The 19308-nt window shown below is 44.9% G+C and overlaps 1 protein-coding gene across 1 annotated transcript; it reads right to left on the bottom strand.

The window, feature by feature from the left end:
- Positions 1-16719: 16719 nt before the first annotated feature.
- Positions 16720-18096, bottom strand: LOC125548686 (uncharacterized). The gene has a single exon (XM_048712241.2). It carries the CDS (start codon positions 18079-18081, stop codon positions 16966-16968), a length of 1116 nt encoding a protein of 371 aa, XP_048568198.2. The 5' UTR covers positions 18082-18096; the 3' UTR covers positions 16720-16965.
- Between the last annotated feature and the right edge of the window lie 1212 nt (positions 18097-19308).

Raw genomic sequence — 19308 nt, 5'->3', positions numbered from 1 at the left:
TAAAAAAATGAATACCCCCTGCTAGCTGGGACCCACCTTGGTGGGAGGCTGACTTGTGGGCCTACTAAGTTGACGGGGACGGGGGGCTTTGTCAACTTAGTCAATATGCACGATTCTAGTTCCAGTGACCGTACGATGTCCATCCAACGGCCGTAGTGCTTCTTCAACCTCTGGTCTTCTTGCTCCAGCCGCCCAAACCAGCGCCGGTCGTGCCTCATGCTCCTGCCTCCCATGGCCGGCTGCGATGCGGCGGAGGCCTCACCGCCCCCTACTACTCCCACCGCTGGCCAGGCCATCCCTCTACTCACCCACACCCCCTGTTATTCTGCGGCGACAGCAGCCTCACACCGCAGCGAACCAGTGAACCCTCGTACTCCTCTACGCGTGGGCATCCACTGCCGCGTCTTCCCCGGCTCCGCGTCGTCCCCTTCCTAGGCCTCGCCGTCGTCCACCGCCCTGGTGCTCTCGGCGCAGCATGGTCAACGTGGTCAAGGAACGGCTTCCATCGGACATGGACTGTACGTGGAGAGGCTAACAGCTGGGTCCACGGCCGTAGCAAGGAAGTGCCTCCTTATTACGTGCAAAATAATTATTCCTCCACCTGACAGCGGGGACCCATCGGACGGGCCACCGTATTTCGCCCCCCTGACTGCTGGGACCCACCAGCTACATCTTCGCACACAAGGAAGTGCCTGACAGTTGGGACCCACCTGGTCGAAGCGTACGTAGCGTTGTCATTCTGGTCGCAAACGTGTACGTACATATATACTGGTCGATGTAGAGGCACGCACGTGTCGTAGTAGAGGCGCGCACGTAGCATGTACATGTACGTACAACGGCTAGGGTGCAAGAAAGAAAATACGGCCACGTATGTGTACATACGGGCGGGGTCTCGAACGCCTACTCGCGCATACGTACGGCCAGGGCTCGTGTACATGGCTGGGTCGGAACGGAGAAACAGCGTCGTCGTCGTGTTCATGGGGAGGCAACGGAATGCGTCGTGTTCATCGGGAGGGCTTGGACGGAACAGGCGATGGAAACGAGGCCTGACGTACCACAGAACGGAGGAAACGGCCTTGTGTTCGACCGGCCATGTTCGAAAAGGGATCCTGTTCATCGGGAGGGGTCTGGCGTACCGCAAAATGGAGGAAACGGACCTCCTACGGTCAAAATGGGGGTCATGTTGATCAGGAGGGGTGTGGCGTACCGCAAAACGGACGAAACGAACTTGTGTTGGAGCGCTACGGTCGAAACGGGGGTCCTGTTCATCGGGAGGGGTGTGGCGTACCGCAAAATAGGACTCCACGGGATACTGTTCATCTCTACCGTCGACCCCCTCCAGCCTCCACGAGGTACTGTTCATCCACCGTCGACCTCCTCCAGCCTCCACCTGCGACTGTTCATCCACGAGCTCCTGTTCATCTAGCCTCCACCGCGCGCTACTCCACCGGCTACTTTTCAACCAGCCCTCTCCACTGGCTCCTGTTCAACCACCCTCCACGGGCTACTGTTCATCCTTCCCTCCACCGTCTACTGTTCATCATGCCCTCCACGGGGTGGTCCTGTTCATCCAGCCCTCCACGGGGTCCTGTTCATCCAGCCCCAACCGACTCGATCGATCGGGGTCCTGTTCATCCAGAGGCAACACCACAGGGTCATGTTCATCCACCCCCACCGGGAATTGTTCATCCACCCCCCCCCCCCCCCCCCCGCAATGCTTACTATTCATCCAGAGGCAGCATCGATCGGCTTCAATTAGTAGCAGTAGCGAAGGAATCGCTCGATCGGGTTCAGTTAACAGCCATCGATCGATCGCTCGGGTTATGTAACGCGTAGCCTGCAATGCAATCGCTCGGGTTTAGTTAGAGCCCAACGCCTTGCTCGGGTTCAGTTAGAGCCAACGCCTCGCACACACGCGCGTACGTGTACGAGAGAAGCGCGCATCGCTCGGCCCCTGACCTCCCACCATAACCGGGAACTCCCCGAAATTTTCCTCCCCCTCGCTTCTACCACGGTTTTTTCCGTCATGGACGGCCCAAAGAATATCATGCAGCTGCGTCTCCGGCCCTCCCAGGACGAAAAGCCCATTTTCTGTCATGATTTTTTGTCATAGAAGTAGGAGCCTACCACATCTATGATGATACCGGGTTTTGTCACAATTATCATCATAGAAGTGTCATATGTATGACAGGAAAAAAATTCGTTCGGCCCAAAATGTCACGAATGTGTCTTTTTTTTGTAGTGCCAGCTAGTTTTTGGAGCTGCTTTAGGTCTGTTGGCGTTGCCAATTGTGACAGGGCTCAGTTTTTTGCTAGGCTTGCTTCAATTCCTCTATTGTAAACAATGAACCCGAGTAGTTTTCCGGCTGGAACAACGAAAAAGCATTTTTCCGGATTGAGACGTATGTCATATGTTCGGAGGTTGTAGAATGTAAGGCGTAAGTCGTCTACCAATGATTAGACATGTTTAGTTTTGATGACTACATCATCTACGTATGCCTCCACCGTCTTGACAATTTCTTTTCCAGGCATGTTTGAGTCATGCGTTGGTAGGTGGCGCTAGTGTTTTTGAGTCCGAAAGGCATAGTGTTGAAGCAGAAAGGCCCATACGGAGTAATGAATGCCGTTGCGGCCTGATCGGATTCCTTCATCTTAATTTGATGATATTCGGAGTATGCGTCGAGGAAACACAGTGAATCATGTCCTACAGTCGCATCAATGATATGGTCAATATGGGGCAATGGGAAGGGGTCTTTAGGGCAGACCTTGTTGAGGTCTTTGAAATCGACACAAAGGCGCTAGGATTTGTCCTTCTTTGGCACCATGACCAGGTTTGCTAGCCAGTCCGGGTGTTTGATCTCTCTGCTGAACCCGGCTTCAAGTCGCTTCGCTAGCTCCTCCCACATAGCTTGTCGCTTGGGTTCGAAAAATCGCCGCAGCGTTTGCTTGACTGGTTTGAACCCCTTTATTATGTTGAGGCTATGTTCGGCCAGTCTGCATGGGATTCCTAGCATATCCGAAGGATGCCAAGTGAAGATGTCCCAATTTTCATGCGGGAATGCTTTTAGAGCGGCGTCGATCGTTGGATCTAGCTGTGCTCCAATGGCTGCTGTTTTGTTAGGATCCGTTGGGTGTACTTGAAATTTGACTATTTCTTCTGCTGGCTTGAAGGAAGTGGATTTGGGCCTCTTGTCGAGGATTACATCGTCCTTGTCCACTATGGAGCATAGAGTAGTTAGCTCCCCGGCTGCGAGGGCCTCGGATAGCGCCTCGAGGGCCAGGGATGCGGTTTTGTTTTCAGTGCGGAGTGCTATATCTGGATCACGAGTGATAGTGATAACTCCGTTGGGCCCTGGCATTTTGAGCTGCATGTACCCGTAATGGGGTATGGCTTGAAAGCGTGTGAACGTGTCTCGCCCCAACATGGCGTGATATCCGCTGTTGAAAGGTGCCACGTGGAAGAGCAACTCTTCAGACCTGTAGTTCTGCAGCGTGCCAAATACGACGTCAAGTTTAATCTTCCCCAAACTTCATGCTTCTCGACTGGGGATAATGCCTCGGAAGGTGGTGCCGCCTTGCTCAATGTGACTTTTGTCCATTTGCATTTTTTGGAGCGTATCTTCGTAGATGAGGTTCAGTCCACTGCCACCATCCATGAGCACTTTGGTGACCCGAAAGCCATCCACAATTGGGTTTAAGACCAAGGCGGCTAGTGCTCGGACTGATCTGGCCCTTGGCTCATCATCGGCGGTGAAAGTTATCGCCGTGTCGTTCGAAGGATTTATTGCGGCTGCCTAGTTGACTTTGGCGAGGTCGTGTAATGCCCTTTTGTGTCAGTTATTGGAAGAAAAGGTCTCAAAGACCATAAAAACATTGAGATCGATGTCTTATGAAGAGTTCCTCTCTTGAGTGATGTTGGTGAGGATGGCCTCGCCGCTCTTAGCCACCTGCCGGAGTACCCAACATGCTATGAAGGCTATGTGTTGGTTCGATATTCGGTGTCGTATGTATCTGACAAGGTTTGTCGAGGAGGTCGTCAAGGATAGTTCTGTGTCCCGTGAAGGGCTTGATTTTTTTGTCCATGGGATGATGATCGGGTGCCCCTTAAGGGTGCATCCTTTTTGTCTGTCCGGTGGGCTGCTTAAAGGCAGGAGGTTCCCACCGGGCTGTCTGGGCCTTCCAGGCATTTTCCATTGTGTAGTACTTCTGTATGATGTGTGCCAAATCTGCAAAGTGCAGTATGCGGCGGCAATTGAGGGCGTTGAGGATTCCCTCGTCCGTACAGTCGCAAAAAAATACTGAAACCGTGTCGTCATCGCAACAATCTTTAATCTTGTTTTTAACAAGGAGGAATCTGGCCCAAAAGTGATGGACCATTTCCTCAGGTTGCTGCCGCACATACATTCGGTTGCGTATGTCTGGAGGATCTGAATTGCTTGGGGAATATTGCTTGTGGTGGGTGGGCGGGCTAAAATCCGAACCCTGACCCACTATTGCATCCGGAGTTTGAAAAATTTCCGAGATCACCAGTCGAGGATCTGGAGTGTCCTGGTAGCTTTTGGGCTCAACGCCCAGTTCTTTGTTCGGAGGACATGAGGTCTCTTCTCGAAGATGGGTATCCGGCTCGCAGGGCTCGGAGATCCGAACATAACTTGTTCTTAACTTAGGGGAAGATGCGTTATCGGCTTGTTCCTCCACGACCGCTACCAGGTGGGTGATCGGTGGGGACTTGATTTCCCTCTGATCGGGTTTAAGCCCAATCCGATCATAGTCTATTGCAACCCCCAGAGTGGTGATGCGATCTATTAGTTTGTTTAAGGATGAGACATCTGCTGGATCCATATTTTCGGGGTGTTCAAGGCCGATGAGAGGATGATGTTCAGGGATTTCGGGGGCTGCCTTTGGCTTAACGGCCAAGCGGGCGCCCATGGTAAAACCGCCGAGTTGGAGGACCTGTCCTGGAGCTAGGGCCCTTCCAGTGGTAATGTTGTTGTTAATGACAAGGCGAGCCATCAATCCTGCCATCGAAGACACATTGGAACTCTCATTCGAAAGCACCAATGTCGGTGTCAAAACCGACCGATCTCGGGTAGGGGGTCCCGAACTGTGCGTCTGAGGATCGAAGGTAACATGAGACAAAGGGGACACGATGTTTACCCAGGTTCGGGCCCTCTTAATGGAGCTAATACCCTACTTCCTGCTTGATTGACTTTGATGAGTATAGGGGTTACAAGAGTCGATCAACCTCGAGATCGTAATGGCTAAACCCTAGATGTCTAGCCTATGTAAATTCTAATAGCCTGTACGGACTGAACCCTCCGGTTTATATAGACATCGGAGGGGCCTAGGGTTGTACAGAGTCGGTTTACAAAGGAAGGAAACTACACATTCAGATGCCAAGCTTGATACCCACGCAAAGGAGAGTCTTGTCCGGACACGGGTGAAAGCCTTCTTTCTTGTATCTTGATAGCCCATTAGTCCGGCCCACATCACACAGCCCGGTCACCCGAGGACCCCATAATCCAGGACTCCCTCAGTGCCCTCCATAAGATTCAGAGTAGCAGTTGCATAGGATCTGTTCCTGTCAAGCTCAGGTATACAACATCTAATAACACCATCTACTCCTTCTTTATAAAGGTGTGGGTCATCCCAGACGTAATGTCTTAAATCATAGAAAAACCTTTTCTTTTGCTGGTATGTAAAACTAGGTGGTATAAATTTAGCGACAATATAATTAGCATAATCAACATACCATGTAGCATTACGAGAAGCATTTATGACATTTAATTGTTCATTAGGAAAACTATCATCAATAGGTAGTGGGTCATCAAGAACATTTTATAACCTAGACAAGTTGTCTGCAACGGGGTTCCCAGCTCCCTTTCTATCAACAATATGCAAATCAAATTCTTGTAGCAAGAGAACCCATCTAATAAGTCTAGGTTTAGCATCTTTCTTTTCCCTAAGATATTTAATAGTAGCATGATCAGTGTGAACAGTTACTTTGGAATCAACAATATAAGGTCTGAACTTATCACAAGCAAAAACAACTACTATAAATTCGTTTTCAGTGGTAGCATAATTTCTCTGGGCACTGTCTAGAGTCTTACTAGCATACTGAATAACATTTAATTTCTTATCAACTCTTTGTCCTAGAACAACACCAACAACATAATAACTAACATCACACATAATTTCAAAGGGTAGGTTCCAATCAGGTGGTTGAACTATAGGTGCAGAAATCAAGGCTTTCTTAAGTATTTCAAATGCTTTTACACAATCATCATAAGAAACAAAAGGAATATCTTTTTGTAAGAGATTACTGAGAGGCCTAGAGATTTTAGTGAAGTATTTAATAAAACTCCTATGGAAACCATCATGACCAAGGAAACTTCTTATACCTTTATTATCTTTAGGACACGCCATCTTTTCAATAGCATCTACTTTAGCTTTATCAACTTCAATACCTCTTTCAGAAATTTTATGCCCCAAGACAGTACCTTCATTAACCATAAAGTGGCACTTCTCCCAATTCAAGACAAGATTAGTTTCTTCACATCTCTGCAAAACTCGATCAAGGTTGCTTAAGCAATCATCAGAATAAGTTCCGTAAACAGAGAAATCATCCATGAAAACCTCAACAATCTTTTCACAAAAGTCGGAGAATATAGCAGTCATACATCTTTGAAATGTAGCAGGTGCATTACATAAACCAAAAGGCATACGTCTATAAGCAAAGGTATCGAAAGTGCAAGTAAAAGTGGTTTTCTCTTGATCTTCCTTTGACACGGGTATTTGAGAGAAACCAAAATAACCATCTAGAAAGCAAAAGTGAGTATGTTTGGATAATCTTTCTAGCATTTGATCAATAAAAGGTAGAGGGTAATGATATTTTCTAGTAGCTTTATTCAATTTGTGGAAATCAATTACCATTCTATAACCTGTAACAATTCTTTGAGGAATCAATTCATTCTTATCATTTGGAACAACAGTAATACCTCCCTTCTTTGGAACATAATGAACATGACTTACCCATTGACTTTCAGCAATGGGATAAATTATACCTGCCTCTAGAAGCTTTAGTATTTCATTTATTACCACTTCTTTCATCTTAGGATTTAACCGTCGTTGATAATCAATGACTGGTTTAGCATCTTTCTCCAATTTAATTTTGTGCTGACATAAAGTGGGACTAATGCCCTTAAGATCATCAAGAGTACATCCAATAGCGGCACAGTGCTTCTTCGGAGTTTTCAATGATTTCTTTTCTTCATGATCTGAAAGGTTAGCACTAATAATAACATGATATATGTTCTTTTCATCAAGATAAGCATATTTCAGAGTATTAGGTAATTGTTTAAGCTCAAACACGGCATCACCCTTAGGTGGGGGAGGATCCCCAAGGATTTCAAGATACAAATTGTGTTTCAAAATAGGTCCTTGATTAAAGAATACTTCATATGTTTCCCTTCTTTCATTCATAAACATATCATTTTCATGGTCTAGCAAATATTGTTCTAAAGGATAATTAGGAGGCACGACAATAGAAGCAAGACCAATAATTTCATCCTTACTAGGCAATTCTTTATCATGGGGTTGTCTACGGAATTTAGAGAAATTAAAATCATGAGAAATATCTCCTAACACAACAGTAACAATATCTTTCTCGCAATCTATCTTAGCATTAACAGTATTCAAGAAGGGTCTACCAAATATAATGGGACAAAAATTATCTTTTGGGGAAGCGAGAACAAGAAAATCAGTAGGATATTTTATCTTCCCACACAAGACTTCAACATCTCTAACAATCCCAATTGGTGATATATTACCTCTATTGGCAAGCTTAATAGTCACATCAATAGCTTCTATCTCGGCAGGAGCAATATCATTCATAATTTCTTTATATAAGGTATAAGGAATTGCGCTCACACTAGCACCCACATCACATAAGCCATGATAACAATGATCTCCTATTTTAATAGAAACAACAAGCATGCCAACAACAGGTCTATGTTTGTCTTTAGTATCAGGCTAGCAGCTTCATCACAGAGATAAATAACATGCCCATCATATTACCAACCAAGAGATCCTTAACCATAGCAATACTAGGTTCAACTTTAATTTGTTCATAGGTTGTAGGCGTTTTAGTATAACTCTTACGAACCATAGTTGAAGCTTTAGCATGATCCTTTGTTCTAACAGGGAATGGTGTCTTCTCAATATAAGCACTGGGAACAATAGGATCAACATTATAAATAATAGTTTCTTCTTCAACTTTAATAGGTTCTACTACTTTAACTTCAATGGGAGGATGATATTTAAACCACTTCTCCTCAGTGAGATCGACATGAGTAGAAAATGATTCACAAAAAGAAGCTACTATCTAAGAGTCAAGTCCATATTTAGTGCTAAAATCACAAAAAGCGTCGGTATCCATAAAAGATTTAACACAATCAAACTTAAGGTTTATACCTGACTCATTACCTTCGTTGAGATCCCAATCTTCAGAGTTGCGTTTAATTCTTTCCAATAAATCCCATTTGAATCCAATATCGTTCTTCATATAGGAACCAGTACAAGAAGTATCGAGCATCGATCGATCATTATGAGAAAGCCGAGCATAATTTTTTTGAATAATAATTTCTCTTGAGAGCTCATGATTGGGGCATGAATATAACATTGACTTAAGCCTCCCCCAAGCTTGAGAGATACTTTCTCCTTCACGAGGCCAAAAATTATATATATAATTCCGACCATGATGAACCAGATGCATAGGATAAAACTTCTGATGAAATCCCAATTTCAATCGGTTGTAGTTCCATGATACAATATCATCCAATAGCCTATACCATGTCAATGCCTTTACCTTCAAAGATAAAGGGAAGACTTTCTTCTTGACAACATCCTCGGGCATACCTGCAAGCTTGAATAATCCACAAACTTTATCCACATAGATTAGGTGCATATCGGGATGTAATGTTCCATTTCCTGCATAAGGATTAGCTAGCAGTTTCTCTATCATACCTGAAGGAATTTCATATAGATATTTTCAGTAGGTGCGGTAGGTTGAGGAGCAATTAATTGTGGTTCCGGTCGAGGTGAAGATACCCCGAACAAACCCCTTAAAGGATTATTTTCCATAGTAACAAGTGACAGTAAATTTCAGCACACTATATAAATGTATCCTTATCAAACGCACTTTACTTCCCGGCAACGGCGCCAGAAAAGAGTCTTGATGACCCACAAGTATAGGGGATCTATCGTAGTCCTTTTGATAAGTAAGAGTGTCGAACCCAACGAGGAGCAGAAGGAAATGACAAGTGGTTTTCAGCAAGGTATTCTCCGCAAGCACTGAAATTATCGGTAACAGATAGTTTTATGATAAGATAATTAGTAATGGGTAACAAGTAAATAAAGTAACTAAGGTGCAGCAAGGTGGCCCAATCCTTTTTATAGCAAAGGACAAGCCTGGACGAACTCTTATATAATGCAAAGCGCTCCTGAGGACACATGGGAATTGTTGTCAAGTTAGTTTTCATCATGCTCATATGATTCACGTTCGTTACTTTGATAATTTGATATGTGGGCGGACCGGTGCTTGGGTGCTTCCCTTACTTGGAAAATCCTCTCACTTATGATTAACCCCTCTCGCAAGCATCCGCAACTACGAAAGAAGAATTAAGGTAAACCTAACCATAGCATGAAACATATGGATCCAAATCATCCCCTTATGAAGCAACGCATAAACTAGGGTTTAAGCTTCTGTCACTCTAGCAACCCATCATTTACTTATTACTTCCCAATTCCTTCCCCTAGGACCAAATAATGGTGAAGTGTCATGTAGTCGACGTTCACATAACACCACTAGAGGAGAGACAACATACATCTCATCAAAATATCAAACGAATACCAAATTCACATGATTACTTATAACAAGACTTCTCCCATGTTCTCAGGAACAAATGTAACTACTCACAAAGCATATTCATAATCATAATTAGAGGAGTATTAATTATCATTAAGGATCTGAACATATGATCTTCCATCGAATAAACCAACTAGCATCAACTACAAGGAGTAATCAATAGTACTAGCAACCCACATGTACAAATCTGAGGTTTTGGGACCAAGATCGAATACAAGATATGAACTAGGGTTTTAGAGGAGATGGTGCTGGTGAAGATGTTGATGGAGATTGACCCTCCCTCGATGAGAGGATCGATGGTGATGACGATGGCGATGATTCCCCCCCCCCCCCGGAGGGATGTTTCCCCGGCATAAGAGCTCCGCCGGAGCCCTAGATTAGTTCTGCCCAGGTTCCACCTCGAGACAGCGGCGCTTCGTCCCGAAAGCTTATTCTTGATTTTTTTTTCCAGGGTAAAAGACACCATATAGTAGAAGATGGGCACCGGAGGCCTGCCAGGGGGGCCACAAGGTTGGGGGGCGCGCCCTCCACCCTTGTGGCTGGCTGGTGGCCCCCCTCTGGTTCTTTCTTTGCCCAATATTTTTTTATATATTCCAAAAATAAGCTCTGTGAAGTTTCAGGACTTTTGAAGTTGTGCAGAATAGGTCTCTAATATTTGCTCATTTTACACTCCAGAATTCCAGCTGTCGGCATTCTCCCTCTTCATGTAAACCTTGTAAAATAAGAGAGAATAGGCATAAGAATTGTGATTTAATGTGTAACAACAGCCCATAATGCAATAAATATAAACATAAAAGCATGTTGCAAAATGGACGTATCAATCCAGTGCCCAGTGCTAGTTCATGTTTGTTGCATGTTTTTTGTTTCATAGAATATCTATACCAAACAAAGTCCAAACGCGATAAAAACTTAAGGAGATTTTTTGGAATATATATGGATTTTGGGGATTGGAATCAACGCGAGACGACGCCTGAGGGGCTCACAAGCCACAGGGGCGCGTCCTAGGGGGTAGGGCGCGCCCTGAACCCTTGTGGTCACCCCGTAAGGCGGTTGGTGCCCTTCTTCCACCGCAAGAAAGCTAATATCCGGGTAAAAATTGTGGTAAAATTTCGGCCCAATCGGAGTTACGGATTTCCAGGAATTTAAGAAACAGTGAAAGGCCAGAATCTGGGAACGTAGAAGCAGAAGGAAATGGAGAGAGAGAGAGAGGTCCAATCTCGGAGGGGCTCTCGCCCCTCCGCCGCCATGGAGGCCATGGACCAGAGGGAAAATCCTTCTCCCATATAGGGGGGAGGTCAAGGAAGAATAAGGAGGGGGACTCTCTCCCCCTCTCTCCTGGTGGCACCGGAACGCCGCTGGGGCCATCATCGTGACGGCGATCTACACCAACAACTTCGCCGTCGTCATCACCAACTCTCTCCCCCTCTATGCAGTGGTGTAACACCTGTTCTCCCTGCTGTAATCTCTACTCAAACATGGTGCTCAATGCTATATATTATTTCCCAATGATGTATGGCTATCCTATGATGTTTGAGTAGATCCGTTTTGTCCTATGGGTTGATTAATGATCATGATTGGTTTGAGTTGTATGTTTTGTTATTGGTGTTATCCTATGGTGCTCTCTGTGCCACGCAAGCGTGAGGGATCCCCGCTATAGGGTTTGCAATATGTTCATGATTTGCTTATGGTGGGTATCGTGAGTGACATAAGCACTGACCCGAGTAAGTAGGTTGTTTGAGTATGGGAGTAAAGAGGATTTGATACCTTATAATGCTATGGTTGGGTTTTACCTTAATGATCTTTAGTAGTTGTGGATGCTTCCTAGAGTTCCGGTCATAAGTGCCTATGATACAAGTAGAGAAAGTATGTTAGCTTATGCATCTCCCTCATATAAAATTGCAATAATGATTACCGGTCTAGTTATCGATTGCCTAGAGACAAATAACTTTCTTGTGACAAAAAGCTCTCTACTAAAACTAACTTAATTGTTTCTTTATCTAAACAGCCCCTAGTTTTTATTTACATGCTCTTCATATAGAGAGAAAAAGAGAGAAGGGGCAATGCTACTATGCTTTTACCACACTTGTGCTTCAGAGTAGCACCATGTTCTTCATATAGAGAGTCTCTTGAGTTATCATTTTCATATACTAGTGGAAATTTTCATTATAGAACTTGGCTTGTATATTCCGATGATGGGCTTCCTCAAATGCCCGAGGTCTTCATGAGCAAGCAAGTTGGATGCACACCCACGTAGTTTTCAGTTTGAGCTTTCATACACTTATAGCTCTAGTGCATCCGTTACATGGCAATCCCTACTCACTTGCATCGATATCGATTGATGGGCATCTCCATAGCACATTATTTTGCCTAGTTGATGTAAGACTTTCTCCCTTTTGTCTTCCCCACACAACCTCCACCATCATATTCTATTCCACCTATACTGCTATATCCATGGCTCACGCTCATGTATTGCGTGAAAGTTAAAAAGGCTTGAGAACATTAAATGCATGAAACAATTGCTTGGCTTGTCATCAGGGTTGTGCATGATGAAATACTTTGTGTGATGAAGATGGAGCATAGCCAGACTATATGATATTGTAGGGATAACTTTCTTTGGCCATGTTATTTTGAGAAGACATGATTGCTTTGTTAGTATGCTTAAAGTATTATTGTCTTAATGTCAAATGATAGACTATTTCTTTGAATCACTCGTATCTTAATATTCAGGCCATGATTATATTATGTGATCAAGATTATGCTAGGTAGCATTCCAAATCAAAAATTATCATTTTTATTATTTACCTACTCGAGGATGAGTAGGAATTAAGCTTGGGGATGCTGATATGTCTCTGTCATATCTATAATTTTTGATTGTTTCATGCCAATATTCTACAACTTTCATATACTTTTGGCAACTTTTTATATTATTTTTGGGACTAACATATTGATCCAGTACCAGTTCCTGTTTGTTGCATGTTTTTTGTTTCGCAGAATATCCATACCAAACAAAGTCCAAACACGATAAAAACTTATGGAGACTTTTTTGGAATATGTGCGATTTTTGGGAATTGGAATCAACGTGAGACGATGCTCGAGGGGCCCACAAGCCACAGGGCGCTCCCTGGACCCTTGTGGCCACCCCATAAGGCGGTTCTTTCCCTTCTTTCGCCGCAAGAAAGTTAATATCTGGATAACAATCATGTTAAAATTTCAGCCCAATCGGAGTTACGGATCTCCGGGAATTTAAGAAACGGTGAAAGGCCATAATCTGGGAACGCGGAAATAGAAGGAAACACACACACACACACACACACACACACAGAGAGAGAGAGAGATCCAATCTCGGAGGGGCTCTCGCCCCTCTGCCGCCATGGAGGCAATGGACTAGAGGGGAAACCCTTCTCCCATCTAGGGGGGAGGTCAAGGAAGAATAAGAAGAAGGGGGGCTCTCTCCCCCTCTCTCCCGGTGGCACTGGAACGTCACCGGGGCCATCATTGCGACGACGATCTACACCAACAACTTTGCCGCTGTCATCACCAACTCTCTCCCCATCTATGAAGTGGTGTAACACCTCTTCTCCCTTCTGTAATCTCTACTTAAACATGGTGTTCAACACTATATATTATTTCCCAATGATGTATGGCTATCCTATGATGTTAGAGTAATTCCGTTTTGTCCTATGGGTTGATTGATGATCATGATTGGTTTGAGTTGTATGTTTTATTATTGGTGCTCTCCATGTCGCGCAAGCGTGAGGGATCCCCACTGTAGGGTTTGCAATATGTTCATGATTTGCTTATGGTGGGTGTGGCGTGAGTGACAGAAGCACAGACCCGAGTAAGTAGGTTGTTTGCGTATGGGAGTAAAGAGGACTTGATACCTTATAATGCTATGGTTGTGTTTTACCTTAGTGATCTTTAGTAGTTGCGGGTGCTTCCTAGAGTTCCGATCATAAGTGCATATGATCCAAGTAGAGAAAGCATGTTCGCTTATGCCTCTCCCTCATATAAAATTGCAATAATGATTACCGGTCTAGTTATCGATTGCCTAGGGACAAATAACTTTCTTGTGACAAAAAACTCTCTACTAAAACTAACTTAATTGTTTCTTTATCTAAACAGCCCCTAGTTTTTATTTACATGCTCTTTATTATCTTGCAAACCTATCCTATCACACCTACAAAGTACTTCTAGTTTCATACTTGTTCTAGGTAAAGTGAACGTTAAGTGTGTGTAGAGTTGTATCGGTGGTCGATAGAACTTGAGGGAATATTCGTTCTACCTTTAGCTCCTCGTTGGGTTCGACACTCTTACTTATCAAGAAAGGATACAATTGATCCCCTATACTTGTGGGTTATCACCGCTCTGGACCACCTTCCCCTTCCCTCCGTCGCCATGGAAGCCTCACAGGCGCCGCTCGTCACTGTGGATGTCATCCATGCGCCAACCCCTTCGACGAATCTAGTCGCCGGCCATGTCGCGCCTATCATGGGTGCAAGTCTGACAATAGTGTATGGGTGTACGAATTGGAGGGCATACCCTAACTATGGCATAGTTGTTGCACTCGGATTTACGAGTTCAGGCCCCTCATGGTGGAGGTAAAGACCCTATGTCTCGGTGCTCTGGAGCTGTGCTTGATTGAGTGTATGATTAGAAAGGTTGTGAACCCTTGCCATGGAGCCGAGGGGTGGCTTATATAGAGCCCGCCGGCCCCTCATGAATGCCGCCATAACCAAGGGTTAAAGGGGGAGTTTAAGGGTGCCTGTTACTGGTAACAGATGTATTGATTACACTTGATGAGGGTGGACACACCTCATGCCCGTTGCGGTTCTAGGGGGACCCCTTGTCTTCATCATCTATGTGATCGTAGGTTTAGTCGAGTGAAGGAGGTCAGTCGACTGAGACTTTGTCCTTTGAATAGTTGGTATCTTCCAAGTGGATCATCTGGTTGCAGAGCATTTGAATGCTGGCTTGGCCCTGGGGCCCAGCGTAAGGTGCATGGGGTCCAAGGGTAGGGTCTGTAGGTCAGGCCTATTACCTAACCTTACTATATAACCCCATCATTAGCCCCCGAATCAGTCGAGGTTAGTCAGGCTGAGTCGAAACGATTCTCCAATCAATCTGAGTGCTTCAGAGGCACTCGCAAGCTTCTATTGTTCATCCGACGACTTCGTCCTCTCACGATGCTTCGACCCATTCCAGAATATGTGATCTCCGAGTGAAGTCATGTAGCAGTCTTGAGCCAGACGAAGGATGTGTCTTCGGAGTGAAATGCGTCCTCACGCGCCGGGTGGCAGGTTAGACCCGAGCGTTTTTGGAAGGGTTTTAAAGAGCAAGCAATCGGGTTGCCAGATCCCGAATTTCGTGAGATTTGAAATCAGAGATGAGCGCGCGCGAACGTTTGTGATGCGGTGAGTGGGGAAAGTGGGGCGTGACGCCTCGATTTTTGCCCCGCTTTTCTCCACGTACCGCAGGATCTCCGCCAGCAGGATTTGGGGTGATCCGCGGGCCCGAGGGCCAACGGTGCGGATCCGCGGGCGGAGAGATTGGAGGTATAAAAGGCTGTCACGTTGGAGAAGGAGAGAAATGAATCTCCATTTGCCCCCTTGCCCTCAATCTCCCACTCTTCTTCTCCGCCTCCCCTCTGCGCGAGTCCGCTCAGCGCCGGAGCACTCCGCCGCGATGGCGAAAGACAAGACATTGTACTACCATCCATAAAACTCAACGAGACCTTGAGATCTACCTAAAGGCCTGAAACTCCTACCTAACACTTGATACTAATGATGTCAAATGCATCCTATGACAAAAAGAACACGTAGAATAGAAGCATGGAAGTAGTGAAATATCTTTCATAAAACCTAATAATGGTTAAACATACGACATTAAAACCTCATGGTTGAACCATTTCGCATCGAGATATGTTGTCTTTGTTTCCAGAAGAAACCCAAAAACATAATATTCTTGGCCTGGCGGTGAGTGAACTGGGGAAGATAACGAGGGAGCTAGTACCTGCGCACAGGGCGGATGCTGCCACATAAAAATCTCTTGGCCCACCCGTATCGGATCCAATTAGTTACCATTGAAAATAAGTTTGTGCTTTCCATTTGAGATATTGCAGTTGAACAAAGATAGAAGGTCCAAAGATATTGTCCTTGGGTGATAGATGTGGAATAAAAACATAAGTTGCCCATTAGTTTTCTCAAGCAATGAAAACAAAAGATTAGTTCAAATCTTCAAATAGCAATCCGAGGTGGTTAGTAATAATAAACTACTACAAAAGTACTAAAGAACTGATCGTTGGAACCGGAGAACTCGCCTAGGACTGACAGGACATCTATTGCTACCTCCGAAGGTCAGAAGCATCTAATCTCTGGCAAAACACCACAACTCTAAATTCACACCCAACAACTCTGAGGGTGTCCCAATCCCAGACAACCTGACCGTCTGAGAGGACAAGAAACAGCAAGCAACCACTAACAGAAGAACCCCCCCCCCCCCCCTCCACCACACCCCTGGGCGGCGATCACTTCACCACTTAAACACAACACAAGCCAAGAAAATAATAGTGGAGGCGTCGTGGCATGCATCGTATGGGTAAGGAAGGCCTATCTGCGAAATAGAAATAAATTAGAGAGAAAGAAATCAAGAGCTCAAACTAAGAGATCTGAAAAACATATTTGCACAGAAGTGTTGTTTTCCTTGTTTCAATGTGATCAGGAAAAAAATGTAATCAACTTTCAGAAAAGCAAATTATATATACATAAATTTTTATTGTTACAGAAGTGTGAGCTGCAAATCATGTATATGTAAATTATTAGTGTTACAAAAGTAGGAAAACTAACAATAGTTCTCATAAATCATTAGAATGTGGTGGCATGAAATAACCTCTTTGTTGGTTTGAGAACCTAGTGCGAGTGTTCATAGCACGAATGATGACGTGAATGAGGCGCCATCCAGCATACGGTATCTTATTACAATACATATAGGGTAAAGCAGGCAGACCAAGTAGGACATGGCCTGACAGCAGACTATTATTCCTCATCAGAGCACAGACTTGATCAAGTTGGTGCCGTGACTCCTGCAAGATCTGGATTTATGCTTAATCATACGCACACCAGCAATCCCGTTGCCGTTCCCATTGGCATTGCCTTTGGAGTCGCCCTTGCTGTTGCTGTTGGCTTTGCCCTCATCATTGTCATTGCCGGGTAACACTAGCTCCATGCCGGTGAAGACAGCAAATATGTCGTCAACCAACGAATGGCCGCAGCGCTCATCGAAGTCCTTAGTTTCAACGAAGTTGGTGACGCAAAACCTGCCTGAACCCAGGCTGACAACTTGGGTGGGGCACTGACTGTGCGGGTACCACCCCTCTGGCATGTCAGTATCCTCCCAGATTCGAGTGTGCTCCCGCAGCGGCTCCTCCCCTCTGAGGACACCGGAGATGTCGGCGACGCAGGGGAGGTGGATGTTGCGCTCAGAGACGCCAAGCCAGAGGCCGAGCTCCGGGTCATACTCCGCCCTGCCATGAAACGGCATGAGCCAGTTGCCAGCCTTGCTCCACTCGCAAGCCAGCGTGTCAAAGTAGGTGCCGACGCCCCTGATGGAGATACAGATGGTGTGGCCGCCAACCAGGGCATATGAACAGATGGAGGCTTGTTTGTAGGCCGGGTCGTGGACGAAAGGCGGCGGCGGGAGGGCGTCGCAGTGCCAGGCCTTGCTGGAGTGGTTGCAGCGCCTGCGGTACGAGATAGACTCAAACTGGACCTGACCCTCCTTGTTGGGCCTGAGGATCCTGTCCATGATGTAGAGGCCTCCGCCTTCGCCTTGGCCTTCCTTGGAGGTGGTCGGATTTGGAGGGATGGAGAAGGACAAGGGGGAGGACTTGGGCGTGTGGAGGCTGGGCATGGTGTCGATGCAGTGGGTGTCGGCATCGAAGCGGAAGATGCGCGCGGAGCTGTCGGTGAAGAAGAGCTTGGTTTCAGTGAGAGGGAAGCAATTCATCTCGCCCCATCGATCGTACCGAGTCTTGGCGCATATCGATGGTTTCATGTTCACCATCGGTGCCGGCGGCCGAATATACATCGGCTTCTTCTTCTTCTTGTTGTTGTGCCCCGCCCCCGCCGAGGAGTTAGCTGATAGGGTTGACTTGTCGGGCATGCCTGTCAATGGAGGCACCACTTTGGCATGTTCCGCTGCTTCTTCTGGTGTTGGGTAGAAAACTGGTTGTGGGACAGGTCGAAGCGCCGCAGCGTGTACGTGAATTTCTGGCAATCCGACACCAGGATGTTCAAAAACCGCCGGGCGCTCATCTCCGATCAATCCAACCGCAGGAAGGAAAGAGGATCTTTACAGGATCCCTTGTTTAAGGATGCAGCACACTGACCACCAGGACAACGAAGAACTTGTGTCTAACATTTCTTTCTTTTCTTTTATTTCTTTTAGGTCGCGATCTCACTGGTTCGCTCATTTCTGGACTGTTTTTTTCTATTTTTTTCTTGTTCCCTTTTCATTTTATTTACTTAAATACGTGAACGTTTTTTCAAATGCGTGAACTTTTTTTTTCAAATTCCATGAACTTTTATCAAAATTGATGAACTTCTTTTCAAACTTGATGAACTTTTTTTTTCATTCGATGAACTTTCTCAAATTTGGTGAACTTTTTTCAAAATTGACAAACCTTTTTTTCAAATTTTATGAACTTTTCTTTTCGATGAACTCTTTTCAAAGTTGATGAACATTTTTTCAAATTTCGATGAACTTTTTTGAAAATTCAATGAACTTTTTTGAAAATTCAATGAACTTTTTTCAGAATCGATGAACTTTTCTCAAAGTCGATAAATGTTTTTTTCAAACTCGATGAACTTTTTTGAAATTCTTTGAACTTTTTCAGAATCGATGAACTTTTTTTCAAAGTCGATGAACTTTTCTCAAATTTGATGATTTTTCCCAAATTTGATGAACTGTTTTTTGAAACGATGAATGTTCTCAAATTAGTCATTTTTTCATATTAATGAACTTTGTGAATATGTGAACGTTTTCTAATTCGTGAACTTTTTTTGAATAGACTAATGTTAATTTGCTTGTTCATGATTTTTTTAAGAAAATCATGTTTATCCAAATTGACTTTCCTTCTTTTAAAAGAAAATCATGTTTATCCAAATTGTTATCAAATAATACCAAAAATATAATTGATACACAGATAGCGCAGCTACTATCATTCTTATAATGTTCGCGCTAACTTGAGACCGAAGTATGTGGCTAGTCCAGTGGTTCGCAAGATGCTTGAGGAATATAGTGTGCAGGTTCGATTCCACGTATAGCATCTTTTTGGAGCGTTTTTGGTTTTTGGTGTGAGCAGCGAGCGCTTCCGTTTTTGCCACGTGA

The sequence above is a fragment of the Triticum urartu genome, chromosome 3A (assembly GCF_056163025.1).
Source record: "Triticum urartu cultivar PI428250 chromosome 3A, HENAU_Tu73, whole genome shotgun sequence".
Lineage (NCBI taxonomy): Eukaryota > Viridiplantae > Streptophyta > Magnoliopsida > Poales > Poaceae > Triticum > Triticum urartu.
This window is presented reverse-complemented; position numbering and strand designations above follow the sequence as displayed.